The 15455-nt window shown below is 37.0% G+C and overlaps 2 protein-coding genes across 3 annotated transcripts in view; one reads left to right on the top strand and one right to left on the bottom strand.

Annotated features, from left to right (window-relative positions):
* The window catches only part of LOC127639227 (receptor-type tyrosine-protein phosphatase zeta-like), a 45831-nt gene extending 32943 nt beyond the window's left edge, over positions 1–12888 (top strand). The window contains exons 13-30 of one of the 2 annotated variants that reach the window (XM_052121139.1): positions 1970–2114; positions 3617–3708; positions 3826–3911; positions 4257–4277; positions 4912–5008; positions 5117–5199; positions 6085–6219; positions 7890–8024; positions 8120–8283; positions 8448–8583; positions 9167–9313; positions 9861–9954; positions 10114–10187; positions 10254–10382; positions 10478–10627; positions 11106–11248; positions 11427–11562; positions 11659–12888. In XM_052121139.1, coding sequence (XP_051977099.1) covers positions 1970–2114; positions 3617–3708; positions 3826–3911; positions 4257–4277; positions 4912–5008; positions 5117–5199; positions 6085–6219; positions 7890–8024; positions 8120–8283; positions 8448–8583; positions 9167–9313; positions 9861–9954; positions 10114–10187; positions 10254–10382; positions 10478–10627; positions 11106–11248; positions 11427–11562; positions 11659–11793 — 2102 coding nt within the window. In that variant the 3' untranslated portion in view covers positions 11794–12888. The remainder of the gene's footprint in view (positions 1–1969; positions 2115–3616; positions 3709–3825; positions 3912–4256; positions 4278–4911; positions 5009–5116; positions 5200–6084; positions 6220–7889; positions 8025–8119; positions 8284–8447; positions 8584–9166; positions 9314–9860; positions 9955–10113; positions 10188–10253; positions 10383–10477; positions 10628–11105; positions 11249–11426; positions 11563–11658) is intronic. The other variant, XM_052121140.1, reaches the window with a different exon arrangement.
* Positions 12889–13143: 255 nt separating this feature from the next.
* Positions 13144–14590, bottom strand: ndufa5 (NADH:ubiquinone oxidoreductase subunit A5). Its single transcript, XM_052121141.1, has 5 exons — positions 14531–14590; positions 14042–14086; positions 13693–13809; positions 13523–13588; positions 13144–13393 (listed from the first exon to the last, which is right to left on the bottom strand). Exons 1-5 carry the CDS (start codon positions 14549–14551, stop codon positions 13292–13294), a joined length of 351 nt encoding a protein of 116 aa, XP_051977101.1. The 5' UTR covers positions 14552–14590; the 3' UTR covers positions 13144–13291.
* Positions 14591–15455: the final 865 nt, after the last annotated feature.

The raw sequence follows: 15455 nt of genomic DNA, 5'->3' as shown, positions 1-15455 counted from the left end.
TACAGCACGACCAGTGTAGTACAATTCCCAAACTAATTATTCTTACGAGCCACTTCTTTTGAATCGTCAGTGCAAAACATGATGCACGTCCAGTGTAGTACGATTCACAAACGTATGATTCTTATGAGCCGGTTCTTTTGAAATCTTCAGTGGAAAACATACTGCATGACCTGTGTGATACGATTCCCAAATGAATGACTCTTATGAGTCCGTTCTTTTAAATCTATGCGCAAAACATACAGCAGGACCAGTGTAATGTGATTCCCCAATGAATGACTCTTATGAGCCGGTTCTTTTGAATCTACAGTGCAAAACATACTGCATGACCTGTGTGGTACGATTCCCAAATGAATGACTCTTATGAGCTGGTTCTTTTGAATCTTCAGTGCAAAACATACTGCAAGACCAGTGTAGTACAATTCCCAAATGACTGACTCTTATGAGCTGGTTCTTTTGAATCTTCAGTGCAAAACATACTGCATGACCTGTGTGGAACGATTCCCAAATGAATGACTCTTATGAGCCGGTTCTTTTGAATCTACAGCATGAAAGATGTAGCGCGACCAGTGCAGCCTCATCTCTGAATGAACTATTTAAATCAGCTGGTTCTTTTTTGTGAATGAATAACTTACTGAACCACAAGTCATTAATTTGTGTACTGTCCAACTCAAAATCAACCAAGAATTATTACTGTATTTTACTGTAATACTGTTACTTATGTTAATTAAAAGTTTTAAATTTCTTCCTAAAAATGACTTAAAGAATCATTAATGGAACGATTAAGGAACCGGTCAAGGTACAGGAATTGTCCAGAATCATTCAATTCCTAACGATTCCCATTCCTAGTAAATCATGACAGGATTTTCATTTTTGGGTGAACCACTTCTTTAACACTGCATTCAGAGTCAGTTGGTTCATTAAGATGTTACCTGTCTTCCAATCACCGCTCTTCTCCGCCCAAAACAGTTCTTTAGTGGAGAGTTTTAGTCTAACTCTCTAGACGTGTCTGTTACAGCCACAACGCTTGATAATCAAAGGGTATCGACAGCTCATGATGCCACAGAACTCTATATATCCTCCACCCGGTACCCAACCTTCTTTTCAGAAGAGGCCTCTGCTCAGCTAGTCTCTTCAGGCGGCCAGGGAGAAGACAGCGGTTCGGGGTCCGCTATCTTCTTGGAGGAGCTAGACCAAGAGTGGGAGCTCCACCAAACCCGTTCAGCTCCCAAGAACCAAAATGAAACTTCATACACACTTGTGAGCAGCAGCAGTAAAACTGAAGAAGAGAACAGTGAGGGATTGTCCTCAACCTTCTACTTTGAGAGCGAGAGAGAGTCTACCACCACCAAACAGCCAGAGAACCCAGTTTTCCTCTCATGGGTGACTTGGTCTTCTGAGTCGGACATTGGCTCAGGAGGAGAGACGGTGACTCCTCAGAGTGATGATATTCACATACAGCTCACGATTCCTGACCTCACTGTCAGACAGTCACAGAAAGACCAGAATGCAGGTAACAGTCGCACATGGTCAAACATTTGGAGAAGGAGAAAAATGAATCCACCATGTAATTACTAATAATTTCAAAGGAAGTTGACTTACTAAAATGGTTATCGTAAATTTGCAAGCTTGAGCTGGGAAAATATTGGCGATCTCTTGGTTTTAATTGAAGTAAAGCCTGTGAAATTACATGCATAGATTTTGGTCAACCTGAATCACTTCCATCCGATTGCAGATTCAAAATTTACTAAGTTGACATATCCTGTGGTGTGACAAGCTAGACTATTTTAAACAGTATTTTGGAAATTCTTTTATCTCTACTATGCATTAAGCTTTTATGATCTCAATTAAAATGATATTAATTGAGAGACAACATGTAATATTTGAACTTTTAAAATTATTTTGTCACAGCAGGACAATTTGAAATGAACCAGTGAGGACAAAAAAGTGGTGTTTCTATTTCCTTCATCAGAGGCGAGTAACAGCAGCCCAGAGTCTCGTGTTGGGATGGTTGGAGGAATGGAGAGAGAGAAAAGGACAGTTGTTCCTCTGGCTGTGGTGTCCACGCTAACCATCCTGTGTTTGTTGGTGCTGGTGGGAATTCTCATCTACTGGAGGTATACGATATTCAGAGACGCATATGTATGTGAATGTTTGCTTTGAATGACACATTGCACCCTAAGATGTTCAACTATCCTTGTACCAGTCCTTAAAACTAAGTAGGCCTGTATCTAATATACCAGAAACTTATTCATGATAGAATGCAATATTTTCGTTCTGGGAGTAAAAATCTCTCCATAAGCGAACTGATTTTTTTTTTCGTTCCTCCGCTTTTCTCCCCGATTTGGAATGCCCAATTCCCAATGCGTTCTAAGTCCTCATGGTGGCGTAGTGACTCGCCTCAATCCGGGTGGCGGAGGATGAATCTAAATTGCCTCTGAGACCGTCAATCCGCGCATTTTATCACGTGGGTGCATTACCACGGAGATATAGTGCATGAGCAGGCTTCACGCTATTCTCCGCAGCATCTACGCACATCTCACCATGCACCCCATGAGAGTGAGAACTACATTATAGCGACCACGTGGAGGTTACCCCATGTGACTCTACCCTCCCTAGCAACCGGGCCAATTTGGTTGCTTATGCCGAGTTTACACTACATGATTTTAAGCCAGCTTTTCGCTCGCTGACAGTTTTGTGGAGATCGCCGGCAAAAGTCTGAAATCGTTGACAAACCGGAGCTAGCTCCCATGAGTGACGAACGCAATGTATGAACTATCAAAGAAGCGATCTGAAAGAAGCGCCGACGCATCGGCGATGTCAGCGAGATATCTAGAATGTTAAATATCTGGACCTGTCTGCGACTCCAAATCGTGCAATGTGAAATATGTTTTGACTGAATACAACTGCAGCGTTGACCAACAGCCAATGAGAGAGCAAGTAACGGGACACAGGAAGTTTCAGTGGGAGGAGTCCTGATGTACCTGCAACAGAACATCAACTAGCATGGCTGCGGTATCAAGAAAGTCTCACTGGAACGAAGAAATGGAGGAAAGATTTGTGGAACATTGGCACGAGCACCAGTGAATATTTGATGTTTCCTCTAAACTGTACCACAAATTTGGAGTTGTCGGGGATTCATCAATAGTGAAATGTTTTGTAATTTGTCGTGTAATTTGAAAACGCTACAACTTCCATGACAAGACAGACAGTTATGTAATATGAACGGTACCACAATCCGATATCTTTAAAAGTCGTGTAGTGTGTGTAGGAGGCATTAGGAGATTGGAGGCATTGTGACTCCAAGGGTGGTAGTCAGCAACAGTAACCCAGGCCCCCTAGGCAAATTAATTTTTAACGATAACTTATGAACCATTAAAGATAGACCTTCCATGAGCATTTTACTTCAAATAAAAACGTCTAATGTTGTGATTCACCTTGGAGTATGTTTGTTGGGTTCATGGCTGAAATCTCTTTTATTAAGGATTTTAGGAAGTCCCTAGCAAAAACAAACACTGCTTCCGGGCACTGTTGTGCTCTATATCCCATGAAACCACTTTTGTCAATTTGAAAATGTCGATGATAAAGTTCTGAATGAATTTGAATCTGTTTCTTACAGGAGGTGCTTTCAAACAGCACATTTTTATGTTGAGGACAACATTTCACCCCGAGCCATATCGGCTCCTTCAACAGCTCTTCTGCTAGCTACAGGTAACAAAAGCCACACTCGGAATCTGACAAATATATATATATAAATATAAATACATATATATCTTTTGTATTATTATTATTAGATGAATTAATAAAAAATGTTGTTCTTATTTGTAGAAAACAATGAAGATCTTCCTGTAAAGGAATTTGTGAAACATGTTGCTGATCTCCACTCAAATCACACATTCTCCAAAGAATTTGAGGTACTTTCATAGTACTTTTTCGTAGTAAGTTTTGTAAGCTTTTCTGCATTTTAACTGCATTTAAGCATTGAACCTAAATATCCCACTTAAATATTACATAAATGTCATAAAGTCATGGATGTGAGTGTTATGGGTATAAATACAGCATGTGAAGCGATGATATGTGTGAGGGAGTACTGTTTCACATACAGTACAGCACAGACTGTTTTGGCTGCATGGGCACCTGCACAGATAGTCTTTAGCATGAAAACACATTCAAGCCTTTTGTACCTGCACTGGCAAAGCTCTGTTTGTCTGGACTTTCATTGTTGTGCTCTTCTGCATTCTCACCCCCTCCCTTATTAGATCTTGAAAGAGTCTTACGAGGTAAGACACATCTCCCTTTGTTTTTATTTGTGTCTCTTTCTGTTTTATTCTTTTGTGCAGATGTTGTTGCCTTATCTTACTGGTCATTGTATTGATGTGTCAGTGTTGCTCTTTGCATGGGTGCACTGCGTTCACATTGTGTCAGAATTACTGTCATTACGAGATGGAGGTCCTATTCGGAGAGGCTCATGGAATGTATTTGTTTCTGTGGTAACGCTCATAACATCAAAACAGATCCATGTGTGGCTTTGTTGTAGATGACAGAAGATTACATTACATTCCAGTACATGCATTACTACATTAATTCACCTCTGTATACTCTTGCAAAAAATTGCACTAGCCAACACTGGCGATAAAGCAATGACAAATCAAATAGAAATGTTTGTAAGAGGAACCAAACTACCAAGCTTTAATTGCATGATTTCACAGCTAACAAGTTGTAGCTTACATAAGATTCTGAGTATACAACTTGTAATTACGGATTTGATGAAGACCTGAATTTTTGTATAATTCGTAAACTCATATAATTGTGGTAATTCAGAGTCAGACATGAGGTGAACAAACTAGCTGTGGTTTGCGATGATGTGCTTTTGTTAGTGACATGGATTAACTGTTTTCTTCTTTTTTTTTTCAGGAGATTCAGAGCTGCACGACAGACAACGGCATCACTACCGACAGCTCCAACCATCCAGACAATAAAAGCAAGAATAGATATATAAACATCCTGGCTTGTATGAGTCTTCATTTATATCACTCCTGGATAGCAATATGAGAGGTGTACACACTTTAAAATAAAAACAAAACATGGCTAACGAACCTCTACTTTTCTGTACTCTCAGATGATCACAGTCGAGTTAAACTTTCGCAAAACTGTGACAAAGATGGAAAGACTGGGGACTACATTAATGCCAACTATGTGGATGTAAGTTTACGCTAGATTTGTTGTTGACTCAAATATGGATATTTCCTGAATGGTGAAATTATGTTTTGTTGCCTTCAATTGTGTTTACAACATCATGTTTTTTTTGTTTTTTTTGAGCGAATCTCTTGAAAACATGTCACCAAAATCAAAAGAAGAAAAATGTAAAACTATACTTTCAATTGGTATTCAAATTCCTATGACTATTAAGATTTAGCAAATTGCCTCACAATTTTAACACATCCGTGAGTTTTTCTCATTATTCCCAGTAGTGATACTCATTACATTCTAATTTCTGTAATACAATGATGGTTTTTTTATTTGCATACAGTAAAAACAGTACTTAAAAAAAAAAAATCTAAGAACTTCTCCCCATTTTAATAATGGGAGCGCTTTAAGTCCTCGTGGTGGCGTAGTGACTCGCCTCAATCTGAGTGGCAGAAGACAAATCTCAGTTGCATCCGCATCTGAGACCGTCAATTCTTGCATCTTATCACGTTGCTTGTTGAGCCCGTTACCGTGGAGGCCCACACTACTCACCGTGGCATCCACGCACGACTCACCATACGCCCAACCGAGAGCGAGAACCACATTATAGCGACCACAAGGAGGTTACCCAATATGACTCCACCCTCCCTAGCAACCGGGCTAATTTGGTTGCTTAGGAGACCTGACTGGAGTCACTCAGCATGACTACCAGGGGTGGTAGTCAAGTACTTTCAAAATGAACATACTTTATAAATTAAAGATAGAACTGCATTGTGTAATTGTATTTTATTAACCTAATACAATATAACATAATACAGTAATTTGCATTGAGGTAATGAGAGATGGGAAGGCAGTGATGATAGATATGAACATAATCTGTTTGTGAATTAATATCTTTAGGGCTACAATCAGCCGAAAGCATATATAGCTGCTCAGGGTCCACTGAAGGCCAGTCTGGAAGACTTCTGGAAGATGATATGGGAACAGAACGTTGGTGTCATTGTCATGATCACCAACCTGGTGGAGAAGGGTCGGGTAAGACTGAAAATTGTTCCATAACATATTTCATTTGTGAATTACATAATTAGTTACCAGAAAATATAAGTTTGAAAAAACGGTATCACATTATAACAACTACATGGTATAAAGTATTTGTAAAGCATTTGTTTATTATAATACATTATTTATAAATAGTTTTTCCTACATTGTTAATACATTAATAGTATGTTATTCACTTATATTTTCTGCAAATGATTTATAATCATGTTTAATATGTTATTTATAAGCAGTTTGCATTCATGTTATGCAAACCAGTGGTAAAGAAATGTTTATGAGAGCATTAAGAAGGTATAAATCCTTAATTAATAAATTACATTATTATTACATTTATATACAGTATGTAATGAATTGGACGTATGAATGCTTAATCATTGGAATATTCTGGGTTCAATACAAATTAAGCTTAATCGAAAGCATTTGTGGTATAATTACCACAAAAAAATTATTTTGACTTGCCCTGTTTTCTTTAAAATAGCAAAAATCTAGGTTACAGTGGGGCCCTTACACTTGAAGTGAATGGGCCAAATCCATAAACAAATGCTCAATGTTTCAAAAGTACAACCACAAGACATAAACAATATGCATGTTAACATTATTTTAGTGTGATAAAATCGCTTACTAACTTTTTCTGCATACAGTAATATCCTTTATCTTTATTGCCATGACAACGTAATGCCATAAACACTAAAACCACAAAATGGTAAATAGCTCAGCGAGTATTGTCGTGAGTTTGAATCCAGGACATGCTGAGTGACTCCAGCCAGGTCTTCTAAGCAACCAAATTGTCCCGGTTGCTAGGGAGGGTAGAGTCATATTGGGTAACCTCCTTGTGGTCACAATTAGTGGTTCTCGCTCTCAATGGGGCATGTGGTAAGTTGTGCGTGGATCGCAGAGAATAGCATGAGCCTCCACATGCTGTGAGTCTCTGTGGTGTCATGCACAATGAGCCATGTGATAATATGCTTGGACTGACTGTCTCAGAAGCGGAGGCAACTGAGACTTGTCCCCCACCACCCTGATTGAGGTGTAACCGCGCCACCACATGGACCTACTAAGTAGTGGGAATTGGGCATTCAAAACTTTGGAGAAAAGGGGATAAAAAAATGACTGTTAAAAATTATTTAAACAACTTTACAGCACAAATAATACACAAGTTTTAATAGAAGAGTTCATGAAAGTGCTTAATTATAATTACAAGCTTAACATTCCTGCCATTAAACTCTCCAAAACTTGTCCCAATTCACTTCCATTATCTAATTCATACACATATATCCAGTTCATTGCATATATCATTTCCTTTAAAATACTTTTTTACCACTGGTTTGCATCAACTAAAATACATCAGTTAGGTATGAAAAATAAGTTTTTTACTGTAGATGAAAAACCATTATCAAACTGCTAATATATGTACTTCTAAAACATTCATAAAACGTTTGCTACAGTGAACATAAATAATGAAAATATGTATGCAGCTTATTAATGAGAATACTGTATGACAATCTTGGAACAATAATGTATAAATTATCAATTAACTTTAAAGCAATACTTTACAAATACGTTATACAGTGTAGTTATTATTAAGTGTTACTGAAACAACAACTATTGAGTGATGTAATGAGATTGCCATATGCTTGTATATCCAACAGAGGAAATGTGATCAGTATTGGCCCCTGGAGAATCAAGAAGACTATGGATGCTTTATTGTCACTCTGAAGAGCACTAAAACTCTTGCCTACTACACCCAAAGAACATTCATGTTGAGGAACGTTAGCATTAAGAAGGTGAATAGACACATCAAGCACCAACGTTACCTGAAATCATTAAAGATATTGTCTGTCCTCAACATGTGCATATTTATGTGTTTTCTCAATGTCAGGGTTCACAGAAGGGTCGCAGTCAGGAGAGGACAGTGCTTCAGTTTCATTACACTCAGTGGCCTGATATGGGCGTCCCAGAACACTCACTTCCTGTGCTCTCGTTTGTGCGGGCGTCCTCACAGGCCAGGACCGCTGAAATGGGGCCAGTGGTCGTACACTGCAGGTAGACCCAATTATTGGCATCACATCACCATTTACATTTGCACCTGAAGGCTTTCTGTGCAACCTTACCACAATTTATGAAGTTATTGTGGTTAAGTAAGAGGTTCTAACAAGAGACGGACAACAAGAGATTGTAATTTCATTGTGTGCATTGGTGATTTACAGTGCTGGTGTAGGAAGAACAGGCACCTACATTGTGATTGACAGCATGCTGAACCAGATAAAGGAAGAAGGTACCGTGAACATCATGGGGTTTCTCAAACACATTCGTACTCAGAGGAACTACCTGGTACAGACAGAGGTACATTTTAATCCTTAAAATTGTACTTGCATCACTATTACTATTGCTCGTACTCTTGTCTATAACACTTCCGATTGTGCTACAAACATGAATGATAACTCAAACCATGCGGCTTGTTGTTGAGAGAATGTGGTATTAATTTCCTAAGCAATTGGATTTGCGATTTTCGCCTGGTGGATGATAAAATGTGCAAACAAATCCCATAGACTTACATTGAAGGAGGGACCTGAATTATATCTAGAGATTAGAATATCATAGGGACTTTTAACTTGGTTTAGTAAGAAACCACCTAGCAACCACCCAAAATACCCTAGCAACCGCTTAGCAACATGCTAAAAAAGACTCTGAACACCTTCACATTGGGTTGGCCAGTTTTGCACAGGCAAGTACCACTCATCACATTTTTTTGCCCTCAAAAAATGTAAAACTACTGGTACTGTTGTAATTAATTTTCATGACATGTAATATGTGTAATTGGGACCTTTTAATGTAGAATGTGACCAACATTTCTTATGTGAGATATCTGCAATGCCCTTAACAAACCCATAATATTGGTGTATTCTGACATTGTTTTTATTACCAGGAGCAGTATGTCTTCATCCATGAGGCTTTAGTGGAGGCTATCAGGAGTAAAGAGACACTGGTGTCATCTAGTCACATTCACACCTATGTATCTGATCTACTCACACCTGGACCGACTGGCAAAACCAGCCTGGAAAAACAGTTTAAGGTGAGACCAAATAATCTTTTATTGGGTTTCAAATTTATGCCTTCAAACCATCAACATTTGTGGCCTTGTTTACCTCATTTGTAACTCTATTTATGAATTGCTTAAAATTCATAAATAGATATGTTATAAAAATCATATTATAATATGGATAGATGACTGTTTCTCTTTGACCTTAGAAATTAATTGGATGGAGATGACATGATGTGGAGACATCATTTTAAATTATTTATACATTTGCAAATTAATGATTAATTAATGATTAAATAATTATTAAAAATGATTAATAACAAAAACTTGTTTTTAAATCATTCAGTGATTGGTGTATGTCTTTTGTTTTTTGTGTTTAATAAACATAAAATATATATATATATATATATATATATATATATATATATATATATATATATATATATATATATTACAGAAACTATGATTTAAAAAAAAAAAAAGAAAAACATTCTGAATATTTTCTGTGGTAACTGAAAATATGCCAAAAATTTAATGAACCTATAATATTTTTTTAACTGAGCCCCTTTTGTTGCTTTAGCTGGTGACTCAGATTTGTGCAAAACAGATTGACTACACTGTTGCTTTAAATGAGCTCAACACATCAAAGAACAGGACGTCTTGTCTTATGCCTGGTGAGTAGTTCAGGGTCAGTACGTTTCGGCTATTGCATCTCAAAGTTCTTGCGTGTATTAAAAGCTCTTTGTTATCAGTGAGCTGACTGATTTATTTCTCATTTTGTAAACTGCAATGGATGATCTTTATCCTCACATCTGCTCCTTTTTGTGCTGCAGTGGAGAGGTCAAGGGTCAGTCTTTCCACAGGACCCGGAGAATCATCACACTACATCAACGCCTCTTATATAATGGTAAGATTCTTGTGCGATTGCTCTGAATTGGTATCTTCTCATGTAATATATCTGTGTTGATTACAGGGGTACCATCAGAGCCGTGAGTTCATCATTACACAGAATCCTCTGCTGAACACTGTGCAAGACTTCTGGAGAATGATCTGGGATCATAACGCACAGATCATCGTTTCACTACCAGAAGCACAGCGCCTGGTAATCACACACTCACACTCACACACACACACATTCATACTTGCAATACAATTTACGATTTTAGACTTTAAGTTCTCATTTCCTGACCTTCACAGTCCAGAGAGGGAGAGTGTGTGTATTGGCCTAAGAAAGACCAGCCAATCAGCTATGAGACCTTTACTGTGACCTTCAGGGGAGAGGACCAAGTGTGCCTGTCCAATGAGGAATCCCTGGTGGTACAAGACTTCATTCTGGAAGCCTTAAAGGTGAGAGAACTTCTCTTTTAATTCAGTCAGGATTTACTTAAACTGAGGGATTTTCATGAAACCTGTCAAGAACATGCTCTGTGGTCATATTGATCATAAGTAGTTATGTTAAAAAAATCTATTAAAATGTCTAATAAATATATATATTAGTTTTTTTTTTCCAATTGTAAAGTATTTATAAAACATAGCAGAATCTGTTTGGGGGATGATAATAATTGAAAATAATGTCATATTGCAAAAACCTTAATGCTCCTAAATGTTTTCTCTTTTTCTTATATTAACCCTTCTGGGTAGAATCGGAACTGGATGTGTTTTCATGTTTAAAATTGGAGAGAAAAAAAACAAAACCATTTTACAGATGATTTCAATATTTATGAGCATGCAGTCTTTGTACAGTGCATTGCATCTAATTTACACAAGTTTGAGAAGAATAACAGCAATATGAAGACCTGATTGTCTTTGTGGCTGTTTGTAACAGGATGACTATGTGCTGGAGGTTCGGCAGTATCAGACCCCTCGCTGGCCGAACCCTGACAGTCCCATCAGCAACAGCTTTGAGCTCATCAACGTAATCCGAGAAGAACGCTCCCAACGAGAGGGACCAGTCATCATCCACGATGGGTATTCCTTCATTTCAAGTCCTAATACTTTCTTTGTTTACATGATTAGGATATCAGTAGTCACTTTGCAGCTTATTCTGGCTGAGAACTGTCCACAGAGACTGAAGGATTATTTCTGTATGACACCGAGACTCAATGACTGATGCAGAATAAAGTGGCATTATGCTGTGTCTGGACAGGTCTGGAGGAGCAGGTGCAGGTATACTTTGTGCTCTGACCACCCTGGTTAACCAGCTGGAGGAGGATAACTATGTGGACGTCTATCAGACAGCAAGAATGATAAACCTCATGAGGCCTGGAGTTTTCAATGATATTGTAAGAAGACTATAAAACCAAATGTTTTGTTGATTTGTGCATGATTATTTTAAGTCTGGATATTTTTTGTGATGTGAGTCTCTTCTTTGTGTCCAGGAACAGTATCAGTTCCTCTACAAATCGATCTTGAGTTTGGTGAGCACCAAGGAGGATGAGAAGGCCCTTCACTACTCTGAAAACAACGGTACCATCCCGGCCAACGCCTCGGAAAGCCTCGAGTCTCTCATGTAGCTATACAGAGACACAGTCACCTTTCATGCAAGGAGTTGTACTTTGAATCAAGAGAACATACTGTAGATTTGGATTGACACCCTTCTTAGGTCTCTTCATGGACTTTGTGGGTACAGGATATAATTTGTTTTTAATTGTGCCTTTTTGTTACCTTTGTACTTAAAATGCTTTCATATAATATTGTTGTAACTAATGCCAAAATTTCTACTTTTTGGAAAACAGCGACTGCTGTATTGCTGGTGATGTTGTAGGTTTCATTTGACATAACTGTTAAAGAAATATTTATATGTAGCAGGGCAAAAGAGTTCATTCTGTATCTATTTTGAGGGTTAAGAATAGATATAAAATACATTCTTGAATGTAAAGTATGTAGACTCTTAGTACACTTCCCAACACAGAACAAAGAGGTGCGATTCTAACATGAAAAACAGACCAAAATACAATAAATTTAATTGGCTAGATTTTTTTTAATTTTTTTTTTTAACTTCGGTTTTCGTTCCTGTAGCAATTAAGTGTTTATATAATTTTAGTTGATGCATTTCATGTTTGTAACACTTCATTGAGCAGCAGGAAATCTTAATGCATCCTCCTTGATCACCACCTCAATTCCATAATTCATCCCAACTGTTCAGTGATTTTCATCTCCATTTTTATTTAAACTTTGTTGTTTACGCACTCATTAGCCATTAACACCAGATGAAAAAATTAAAAAATAAAAATAAACTAACTGTATTTTCACCATCTCTGTGATATCAAGGTAAAGCTTTTGCAATGTTACTTTATGTCTTGAATGCATTTCAGACTGTTTGTCACTTCCAGAAAATTGCTTAACCATACCATATATGTAGAGCAATGTAAAAACAATACTCAATATTTTGCTTTAGTCATATTCTATTGATACATGGTATTCAACTTGAAATATATTTTTCCAATGAAGCTAATTGTAAAGCCTGTTTACATGCACCGCAATAACGCCCAAAAATCTGACAAAGCAAGAAAACCGTGTTTACATGAGATTTAAATGAATCAAGTTAATGGCATGCGCACAACTCTTGTGTATGCGTACATTAAATAAGCTGTAAGAACACTGGCAAAGGGTGTTTACATGCAATGTAAAATCAAGGTGATGAGCAAAAATCGACTTTTGTTGATCGGTTTATTCACAATCCGTTTATGACCGTACACCGATAAAGGAAAGCCGTTTATTGCCAGCTTATTAAACATAATCGGTGTAAGAAACGAACTCCCCTTCTTAGGTCAACCTTTGCAGTGCAAACACATTTTCAATCGTTTCTCAAGTCCTTTATAATCACGTTCACAAGCCAGATTTCACATCTTAGATGATCTCATCTCTTAACAGATCGCATTCGATATAATTTTCCACTTCCGCTTTGACAAGCAGCTGTTCAAAAGACCCAAACACACAACTTAAATTGACAGTGTTTATTCATTTCTTGATATAAATATAATACAAATCTACATGAACACCATGAGGACTTCAGATTGGCCACTTCCACTGGCTCGCTGGCGCTTCCTCTACAAGCGGTTCCCATGGTTTCCATTCGGTCATCTTCCTGGACAATGACAGCTCTGCTTCAGCCTGAGAACACACGAGACGGACAGATTCCAGGCTGAATTATAGCACACAGTTCAAACGTTTCCTTCAGAGAACTCATTTTCCATAAACTCACTCGGTTATTGTAAATTACAGTAATGTTCCAGTTCTCACCTGTGCAATGACCTCCTCTATCTTTCCACTGTTGATTTTCTTTTCAAGCTTTTCTACATCAGGCTCCTATACAGAACAAAGTGACATAAGTACAAATACATATATACACACACTTATTAGATTTGAATGGGGTTTGGTATGCATACAGTATTATGATGGAGATTTCTTACAGATTTGACATGATTGAATCTCTCATTGACAAGTTGTTCAGTATATTTTCTGTATGCAGCATCCTGAGGCATTGTCTGAAGACTGCCCAGGATCTTTGCGTAGAGAATCCGAAGACGCTTTAAGGGGGGGGGATAAAAAAAAATTAAAAAATTAAAAAAAATTAAACCCCACAGATATCAATTTATTTCAGGGATTATCTCATTCGACAATAATTATGCAATATAATGAAAATCAACATGAAACCAAGTTTGATTCTGCAAATAAATTAATCTAATGATAATTTATGATACTGATAATGATGTTGACAATACATGAAATAAGATTGAATCAAATAAAATTGACCATCACCTCATGTGGATTGTGGGAGACAGCAAGTCCAACCAACCCTGTTGTCTAAAAAGCAAATCAAAATATCAACACAATGCATGTTCATATATATGAAAGGTATTGTCTAGCTAAATCGTCAAAACAAAGTATGCAGCAATGACAATAAACATTTGACCCGCATATCTCATCCCATACAAAGCATGCATGCAGAGCGTGCATTTATTAAATGTAAAGCTTCAAATAGATATTAAATGATAAAAAAATTATTTATATAATCGTAAATGAATTGACAGAAGGACGATGATGAATTTAGATCTGTAGCATTAGTCAACGTAACCTTACAACACAATAGCAACCAAAACAACACGATGACTGCATTTAAGTACACGCAAAAACGAAATACAAGCGTAGAGAAAAGATTTAAAACTATACAGCATTTTACTGGCATGATTATTTTATACATGAATATCAGCGATCATATACAAATGTATCTGTGACCTCCACACGTACCTTCTTGATCAAACCAGCCATTTCTGTCGCTGTAATTGAGCGACGTCACTTCCGTCGCTTGAGTATGACGCCATATTTATTTTTTATTATTTTTGTCTCTCTCTCTTACACTTACACATCTTACACATTACGTAAGAAATAAAAAATAGCCCTGTAAGAATAGTTCTGGATTTGTCATATTTCAATCGAAGAAAGAAATGTTTGTAAAAGAAAATATGAATTTTTGTGATATAGGTCGCAGCAGTGAAATTCACAATAATCACCACAGGAGGGCGTCGTTCAGGTGACAAATTCATACCAGGAATGAAAAAATAAAAATGTAATACATAATACGAGTATGTTCGGAATAGGATGCTGTCGTACAATGGTTACTATTTCTGTAGTATATAGATATAGCAAATAATTTTTTTTTTTGAGTGCTATAAAAAAACAATTGCCATAGAATATGTTGCCACAATGTAATACACCAAGTTACCACAAGAGAGCAGTCAAGTATCTCTGAAACTAAGCATGTATTTATTTTAACGATTTAGAATAGAACAAAATCATGCATATCAGGAGTGATATGATCCATACAACGAATACAAATTTTATATCATAATAATTATTATTACTATAGAACAAGTAGATTAACTTCTATAATACACATTTTCTCCTAGGGTTATAGATGTACCATAAAATTACACAACCATTAAAACTAATATACACATATAGAAAAATAATAATAATAAATTACTTTCATCATGCATGTTATTTTCCTGCGTTACATGACTGGCTTCATCAAAAAGCTCTCACTCAACTTTCTCAGCTCTCTCTTTTTCTCACTCAAGAATTTGTTTTATTTATAAATTAATTGTCCTAGAATAGAGGTTTTTCTCGATTTTTGTTATTTGCCAGAGTAGTCTATGAGCAGGGTTGGGAGGGT

Source organism: Xyrauchen texanus, chromosome 47 (assembly GCF_025860055.1).
Source record: "Xyrauchen texanus isolate HMW12.3.18 chromosome 47, RBS_HiC_50CHRs, whole genome shotgun sequence".
Classification (NCBI taxonomy): Eukaryota; Metazoa; Chordata; class Actinopteri; order Cypriniformes; family Catostomidae; genus Xyrauchen; species Xyrauchen texanus.
Note: the sequence above shows the minus strand (reverse complement) of the source record. Positions and strands in the feature narration are given on the sequence as shown.